General features: G+C 44.7%; 1 protein-coding gene and 1 pseudogene across 1 annotated transcript; both read right to left on the reverse strand.

Annotated features, from left to right (window-relative positions):
* Nucleotides 1-925: 925 nt before the first annotated feature.
* LOC136515037 (bifunctional aspartate aminotransferase and glutamate/aspartate-prephenate aminotransferase-like) lies at nucleotides 926-5,324 on the reverse strand (annotated as a pseudogene).
* A 152-nt stretch (nucleotides 5,325-5,476) lies between these two features.
* On the reverse strand, nucleotides 5,477-8,615 carry LOC136515035 (uncharacterized protein At5g49945-like). The gene is made up of 3 exons (XM_066508729.1): nucleotides 7,449-8,615; nucleotides 5,967-6,170; nucleotides 5,477-5,886 (listed from the first exon to the last, which is right to left on the reverse strand). The coding sequence occupies exons 1-3, from the start codon at nucleotides 8,604-8,606 to the stop codon at nucleotides 5,659-5,661; spliced, it is 1,590 nt and encodes a 529-aa protein (XP_066364826.1). The 5' UTR covers nucleotides 8,607-8,615; the 3' UTR covers nucleotides 5,477-5,658.
* Nucleotides 8,616-9,224: the final 609 nt, after the last annotated feature.

Raw genomic sequence — 9,224 nt, forward strand, 5'->3', positions numbered from 1 at the left:
ATATCAATACTTAATCACTCGATGAGAAAACCCTCGAGAGGGATGGTACCTTTCAGGAGCAATATTTCTATTGTTGCCGTTCTATATGATCGTGTACCTGTGTAGCTAGGATAAATGTTCTGAGTGTCTTTTCCTATTTTCAAACATGTATAAGTTGTCATGTACCTTTATGTATATTATGAATGAATCCAATTTCCGACCTCGATCTAGTATAGAAAACTGAAGTGATGTTTGGTGTATTGCACTTGATCTTTCTAGGTCTACATTTTGTCTGTCTCTTCAGAGACATCCGATAAGTCTACATTTTGTCAGGCAATCAGGCTTTGACATGTTGAGTCCGTATTATCTGCTGTAACTGTAACCCTCTGGTTACTCGGCACAAATGAAGGCAGAAACAAAGCTTCTGAGCTGGACTTCCTGAATGGTTGAAATGGAGATATACCATGGGATCTTCTCCCGCATTTGATCATAGAAACACAAACGGGGCGTACATCTTCTGTCTTATCACAGATTTGCACTCTGGCACTCTGCATCTCCACTAACCCTCTCTTTCCCGGGATTGATGTTGAGCCGTGGCAATACAATTTTGTTCACCTGGAGTTCTCGATTCAAATCTTGAATCTTGATGTGCATTACGCGCATGGTACTTGATAAAACTTGTTGCCCTTTTTTTTGCCGGTGTACTTGTCAACTTGTGTATTCGGGGGAAAAAATTCCAAAACCTGATCCTAAATTACAATTTGTTTCACAGAACATGTGTCATGTCATGGGTTCTTCGGTTCTTCCATGTGTTTTCCATAAGAGACTACATAAATGGACGCACTTGTACATGAGAAGTTACTTATCACTTCATGTAAGTTTGAGAACTATCTAAACAAGTAAAAACACTACAAATATTATGAAACATTCACGATTCAAGTTGTCAAAATAAAGATACGTTTTCCATTTCTATTCTTGCAGGTAAAAAAACCCATTGCAGAGTTCATTTATATTATAGCAAGTATAAATTCCAAATCTTCAGATACAAACCAAAGCCAAATGATAGTAGAAACACTTTTCCCAACAAATGAGAAGAAGATGGATCCTATTTTACGTCAATTGAATGTATTTAATATGATAGAGCAATGCAGAAGCCTTTGGTCCACAACTGATTAGCGATACGTTGGTTTTGTTAAACGGCAACAGGGGGCTTGAGCAGAGCCATCGCTTCTTTTATCTTTCCCATGGCAGTTTGCAGTGTCGACATAGCTGCAGCGTATGAAATGCGAACACCCTTGTCATCGCCAAATGCATCCCCAGGGACAAGTGCAACCTATAGTGCAATCAACAATAAGCACTGTAATGTTCTTGTATCTTATACTGGGGTTCCCAAAATTGAACTTCTTACCTGTGCCTTTTCCAACAGGAACAAACAGAGGGACTCAGAGTCCTTGATGGTACCAAAACCTTCCACCTCAGACCCATAGTACGTAGCTGAAGTCGATAAATAAATAGAAGGCTCCCTGTAAATTTGAGAGCTTAGATACTCTCCTGGTGCATGTTATATATTCTCAATAAGTACTGTAAACATACCTGAGGTTCCGATATCTTTACTCCTGGCAGCTCCCTAAAGCTTCTTACAAGGTAATCACGACGCTCCTGGAATGCTTTGACCATGGTTGATACTGCTTCACCACCAGCATAACCTAGGTTCAAAGCTGCAAGCCCTGCCTTCTGTGATATACTACTGGCCCCAGAGGTGTACTGAAGTAAACAGGGCACTAGCATCAGGGCTCAGTGTGATAACTAATTCAAGAATTTCAAGTCAGTTTCTACATAATCCCAAGATTATGTCATAATGACACAGCACTCACAATGAGAGGTGCATCATAGAGGTTGCAGTCCTTTTAATTAATATAGATGGTTGGCAATATGATGTTAGTATGTCAATGTATCGGTGAACTAAACATAAAAATAAATATATTCTCATGCTGAAAGTCAGTATGTAAACACAATAAGGAAATAAGGTTCTTTGGTGAAATGATCCTTCATTTTATAAGATTAGCATCGTCACAAAGAAAGGAACAAAAACAACCAAAAATTGGTTATAGCCTTGCAATTGTAAGTGTGAGGAGAAAGAGAGTAAGAATAAAATCAGCTAATATTTCACTGCATATCATTTTTAACGAGTACCCACCTGGCTTTGGATCTTTCCACAGGCCGCGACGAAATGTTTAGGGGCAGCTAAGTATCCGAGTCTCCAGCCAGTCATAGCAAAAGCCTATAAGAATATAGATCATTTAGATATTCAAAATATTAGTTGGACATGCATATGGTCTTGAATATAGCATAATGCAATGAACAATGAAATCTGCTTCTTCATTTATCAAGTATTCAAGTTCCATATGCCATTTAATTATTTTCTGAAAAATTCAGGCCCTATGTGCTATTACAGAAGGACCCTTACAACCCTTTAGATTCACCCACAAAAAAGAATTAAAAATAACAGCCAGCTAACTACCTTAGAAAATCCATTCACAGTTAACGTTCTTTCCCACATTCCAGGCAATGAAGCAAAGCTTGTGTGTTTAGCAGGTTGATAGATAATATGCTCATAGATCTCATCAGATAAAACCTGGAAAGGAAACAATAATAACATGGTACATCATTAATCAAGGTGGAGTTTTGATGCAGGGTACCAACTCTAAAATAATTGAATTGAATATAATAAGATCATAGTGCTAACTAGGAGCCTAGGATGCTTTCGGACTATAGCAGCAATCTCCTCAAGCAACTCCTTAGGATACACCGACCCTGTTGGATTAGATGGAGAGCAGAGAATCAAGATCCTTGAATTTTCATTGATCACTGAGGCAAGTGACTCTGGCCTTAGGAGGAAATTGTCTGATATGCTTGTAGGGAGAATAACTGGCGTTGCACCAGCTAGTCTAGCCATCTCAGGGTAGCTGACCCAATATGGAGCAGGTATCAAAACCTACGATAAGATAGCAATTCATTATTTTTGGAGAACACAATGCAGAATGTTCCAGAACAATAAGCGCCACAGAATTATAACAGTTTTGTTTCATCTGGATTAAGAATATACATACGTGCAATTAAACTAAGAAGAATAAAGCAATCACCTAGGCTCCTAAAGATTACCTTCCACAACCTCCTCCCTAAAGTACATCAAGACAGAAGGAGCCAGTGCCGCTCCTTTTATGGACATTTCAAATATTAATGTTATTATGTAAGATCATTCCTCCTAAATTTCAAGTAGACAGATAATAACAGTATGTGGACACAATTCTTACAGGGTTTGTATGATTCAGCCTAAGCTATATATATTCACAGCGTAGAACATGGAATGGCAGAATTCTCAAATTATGGGAATAACTTCTTCTGCACTAGGGGAAACCAGATACAAAGCAAGGACCCTAAGAATTTTGAACATTCCTAAATCAAAGCAATTAGCTAGGTTGTAGAATTTGCAGTATCAAGAGTAAGGATGCGTCCAAATAATAATTAATTATCTGCAACAGATGAGCATATGCTGCTCTTATCATGGATACCTAAACGATTGACATGGAGTAATATTTAAGAAAATTCCTCCTAAAGAACTAGTTAGAGAGCTGAGAGCTTTACTTCATCACCAGGTGAGCAGACAGCAAGCACTGCTTGTGTAATGCACTGCTTGGCTCCATTGCTTACTAGCACCTGATCGGCGGGTGTATGATAGACCATTCTCCTCTGCATATCAAAAGCCAACATTAGTCGTTAAATTTCTTAACCGATCTGACAAATCAGGGAACGAGGAATCCATCCGCACACACCCTCAAGCTTTTTGCAGATAGCCTTCCTCAGCTCCAGAGTTCCGGCATTAGGCGTGTATCTTGTAGCCCCATCTCTGATGGCATTCATCCCAGCCTGGACCCAAGCAACAAAGAAAGATATTCAACCTACCTTCCTACAACTGCTACTAATGTCAACAAAATACATTGCTCTGAGGCACTGAGCTCTGGCCCTGAGATTCAGAGTTGCTATGATCCAAACGAAAATACTGTTACATTAAATCGGCGAAACAAATTCATCGTGAAGGTATTTGCAATTAAGCTGGCTAGCACTTTCACCTAACACCAGGAGGATACACATTGCACCAAGATCCAAACTAATCAGACAGCCGTTCCTGTTTTCTCTCTCTCTTCCCCCTGGTCCCTTCCCTGCGCAAACGAACCAATTAAGAAGGCCGCTCTCAATTCTCACCTCGGCGATCACAGCCGGCGTGTCGAAGTCGGGCTCGCCGGCGGCGAGTCCGATGACTGGCACGCCGGCCTGTCGCAGCGCCGTGGCCTGGTCGGTGATGGCCATGGTCTTGGACGGCCTGAGCGCGCTCACCCGCGGGCTGATGGTCGTGTCAATCGCCTCCGCCCGCACTGTCACCATCCTGGCCCTGGACTTCTGCGATTCTCTGGCCCTGCGAATCAAAGACACGAGCAGGAGCAGCCTTTACCGACGGACGCCGACGACGCGGGAAAGGAAGGTTGACAGATTGCTGCAGGTCAGGCGCTCACCTGGGGAATGACACGGAACCAGTGCCAGGGGAGGCTTTTGTGGGGAGGTTGAAGGACGGGGTGGAGGTGGAGGAGGAGGGGGCAGAGATGGAGGAGAAGGATGCCATTGGAGCTCCGGCTGCGGCTCTTGCTCGTTGGCTGGTGGCGCGGTTCTGCGAGGTTGTTGGGCTACTGGGTTAAACTGCTCCGCTTGGGAAGGGGAAGGTGTGGGGTGTGGTAGGTGGTGGTCGCCGCCGGAGACTGGTGCTGCGTGCTGGGCTGCTGGCTGCTGTCCTGTCCTGGCTGCGCCTGCTGGGTTGGTGTCAAAAACCGGATGGTTTGGTTGGGTTGGCTCGTCTTCATTTTTCCAATTGGATAGGAAAATTAGGGGAAGTTCATCTCCTTTGAATATCCTTTTTATACGAATCCCTGTAAAGTTGATCCAAGTCTGAACAATTGATTTCTCTTTAGTACTTATCACCTTGGAATCTTATAGGAAATTCAGACTTCAGAGCATCCAAATCCCTCCGTTTAAACTCACCCAAGGATCAGGTGGGATTTCTCCTCGGAGACAATTCAAGCACGTGTCACAAAAAATAATCTCAATTGAAAATTAAAGCACGTGTCACAAAATTCTAGCCATCTAAAACACACAATTGAACAGCACCATCAAACTTCAGTCCAGCACTTCACACAGACGATTCCAGATATCGGAAAGGCTAGAGAGCATCCACTGTACTTCCAAAGTCCTAACAGGAGAAGAAAAAGAAACCAAACACATGAAAACATGTAATCCGAGCATAGAATTTCATATCATAGTTCTATCACCATTCTACACAGTGGATCATGTAAGTTCTATTTCTCATACAACACAGCTCCTGCATAACCAATTTTTTGAAGAAGTTGCGTGGGAGAATTAGGCTACAGATATTTCTGGCACACATCCAAGAAAAGCCGAAACGCCAGTGAGGATTCTTTTCTCCTCCATCTTTTTTGCTCATTCTCACAAGGGGAAACCATGGTGGCCCAAAATTGGAATATAAATGAGTCTAGCAGAAACTGAACTATATGCTATCAACAAGTGAATAGCAAAAGCCAAGCTATGGTGGATTCTTGAATCTTGACGTTATTAAGAGCGGAGCATCTTCACTTTGGGCCCAGACTTCTTCATTTGCCGAGCCCTTTCCTTTTCCTCTTTCTTCCGGAGTGCCTCAGCGCTTAGTTTGGCATCTGCCTCCTCCATGAGTTTCTTCTTTTCAGACTTTTTCCTTTGCAGGGCCTCCTGCCTGGCACTCTGCAGTTCCCTGAAAGCCTCCTGAGCGGCCTTTGTTCTAGCTCCATCAGTTTTTGAGCGAGCCTACAAACAACATAGAAAACTTTAGACATATAATTGGAACATGATGATGAGCTCTACGAAGAGAAAAAATGGATACTCACATGAGAGCTGAGCTTATAACGCCCAACCAAATCAATGTAGTATGGCACAAGAGCAACCAATCTTGTCATCTCTGACATGTTGCTTGCATCTGGCAATACAAACTTGAATGTAAGGACCTTCTTGTAGGATCCTGCCAACTGGTCTGAAAGATGAAGCGAGATGAACCACTTTCCAAATTTCTCAAATGCCTTCTCACCAAGAACCTGGAGATGAAAGAACCATTAGAAGCAGGGTAAGGCACACTATATACAAGATAAACTAAGTCAGTCGCATTGGCATATTGATCCATTCAACCTAGCTTAAGCTTAGGTCCTTGGTCTTAAGACAGTGTCCAAGTCCAACTAAATAGCTTTCTTTTGGTCCTAGTTACTCCCATTTAAGTCCTAACCCAAAAGATCAAGATGAAAGTGCCAGTAAATGATTCATAATGTTTAGAAACAGACATTGGCCTTATCTTATCAGACATACTGTTTTACAATAAGCACCGCAGATCTAATCTAGCTAACGATAGATGTCACGATAACCTAAATTGGACCTTGCCCAAATCCAATCATCTCACAGGCAATACCACTGATCTAAAAACTGCTTTATATATTATATAAGGGCCTGTTTGAATGGAAGCGTGGGAAAGCTGCCTGGGCCAGGCATCGCTCCCAGGTGTTCGATTTCGAGTGCCTGGGGTCGGATGCGCTTGCCTGGCCGGTGCTCCTAGGCCAGGGCTGCATCCAAACACGCCCTAAGAAAGTGAAGCTACTTCAATCGTTAAAAATCTCTAGCATGAATGAACTTGATTATGGAAGCAACAGCAAATGTCCCAGTACGTTCTTTCCTTGTTCAAACCAAGCTTTCATCAATGTCCAAAAGGTGGCAGAGCAAGAAAAAAACGAAGACAAAAATAAATCTCTAAGACTGAAGAAATTCAGGAGAGAGAAACATGACACGTTTCAAATTCAATAAAAGGTAGTTAAAATCTACCAACATGCTACTGCACATCTGCATTTATACAATTCCATAATTTAAAAAGGCTATCCATTTCATAACTTCATGGTATCCCATCCCCTACTATTAACAAAATACTACCTATAAAGAACAATAACAAAATAACTTATCCCATGGACAGTAGGAACTACTGTTGATAAGCTTTCCATCAAAGCAACAAGCTGAGCTCAGTTTGCAATTCAAAATGCAAAAAAACTTTAGATTGAATACAAGCAATCAAGCATACTTCTCTGTTCTCTAATGTCAGCTTTTAACAGCATAAGTTCAAAAAAATGTGAGCCTACCTCAAACCACACAAATTTCAGTAGTTCTCCTTCTGAATTATATTTTTAAAAATTCAGCAGTTAAGATCCACCTTTATAAAGTTCATTAAATATTGAAGCAGCAACTTAGTGCAAGCATTAAGTTAATAATCTTATCCAAATGAAGCATTTACTTTAGTGAATCCACAGAACCAAAATTCTGTACTAGTTCGCTCTCACCTGATCAAGCACAGCCTCAGTGATCATATCCCCAGCAACCTCCTTAGACTCGGCTACCACAGCAAGCTCATCCGACACCCACTTCCTTCCAGCAGGTGCCGAAGTGAGAACGTTGGCAAACCTTTGCAGATCCCTCTCCTCTTTCTGCATCGTCTTGCCCGCCTTCTTCCTGGCCACGGCCAGAACCACATGGTCCATGGCCTCTTCGTTCATGACCACCTCGAACGTGATGGTGTCCTTCCTAGGGAAGACCAGCTCGACGAACTTTGACAGCAGGTCATGCCGCGCACGCATCTCCATGGTGGCGAGCATGCCCTGGCAGAAGCGTCTCCCGCTGGCATAGAACTTGAACACGTCCTGCCCCTCCTTGAGCAGGAGTGGCGTGTCCTTGCCGTCGCCTGTGCCAAGAAGGCTGAAGTTCTTGTCGAAGATGGAGTCCCTGGTGGCGAACTTGGTGGCCCAGGCCAGCGCGATGTTCTCGTTTTGCCGCTTCCCAGTGAAGTAGTTGAGCACGAAGCAGATCAGTAAGCTGACGCACGCGATCTCGACGGAGAACGCGCGGAGGAGCTCAGCCGGGGTCCTCTTCGCGGCCGGCGCCGCCTCGGCCGCTGCCTCCGCGGAGGGATCTGACGGGTCGGCCTCGGCCGGCGCGGCGGAGTCGTCGGAGGGGATCGCTTCGGGCACGGGGATGCCCTCGAACTCGTCCTCGTCCCAGAGGTCGAGCGCCGGGGTGGGGTCCCGAGTCGCAGGCGTAGCGGGGTTAGGGTTCGGCGCGGATGTCGTCGTGACGGGAGGTGAAGGCGCGGAGGTGGAGAGGGAGATGGGCGGAGGGAGCGGGAGGTCGACGCCGTCCAGCCCCTCCTCGTCATCGTCAGCATCGAGGCCACCGGCCGCGGAGGGAAGGTCGTCGGAGTCGAAGCCCTCGAAGTTGGCGGCAAAGGAGAGGGAGATGGTGAGGGCGAGGAGCAGCAGGATGAGGAGGGTTGCAGGCGGCTGCCGGAGCCGGATCCAGCTCGGCGCCGCCATAGCTGAGGAGGCGGAAGGGGAGGTGTGCAGTGTGCTGGGGAGAACTGGGGAAGGTGGGGGTGGTGGCATAAACGGGGGAAGGAGGGAGGATCCACTATGCAGGACAGCAGGAGCCGTCCGACTTGCTACCATGGAAGGGGTTGATCGTTGGGATCTGAGATTCAGTTTTTTCCCCTTCTTTTGGCAACGATGGAGAAAGATGTTGCACAGAATCGCAAAGAAAAAGAGAAAGATGTTGCACATTTGCATAGAAAAAGTTAATTAGATCTATGTCTTTTATAAATTCGATGTTTATAAGATGCACTACTATTCATCTAATAGTGATTTTGCCATTATAATTTTTCTGATACTTGATATACCATTTTATACACCCGCCGTATCTTTGGACCCCCAACACACACACATATACTATATATAGAGAGATATACTCATATATATATATATGACTATATATACCCTATATATATATATATATGACACATGAGGCCCACTCGCCGCACTCCACGTACTCTCTCCCCCCTATCTACTCTCTCCCCCCTATCTCTGTACTCTTCTCCATCTCCGTCGAGAGTGCACGGGTAGGGGGACCGGCCGCCACCACCGACGAGTTCGTGTACAAGTGGGGCGCCGCGGGCTAGCGCGTAGGGCCACTAGCGTGCACCCGCTACTAGGACTGCTACGTCGTGCGAGCATGCTGGGCTACAACGAGCATGTATTCACCATGATGGGCCGGCCACGAAGCGTAGTGTC

The sequence above is a fragment of the Miscanthus floridulus genome, chromosome 17 (genome assembly GCF_019320115.1).
Source record: "Miscanthus floridulus cultivar M001 chromosome 17, ASM1932011v1, whole genome shotgun sequence".
Classification (NCBI taxonomy): domain Eukaryota; kingdom Viridiplantae; phylum Streptophyta; class Magnoliopsida; order Poales; family Poaceae; genus Miscanthus; species Miscanthus floridulus.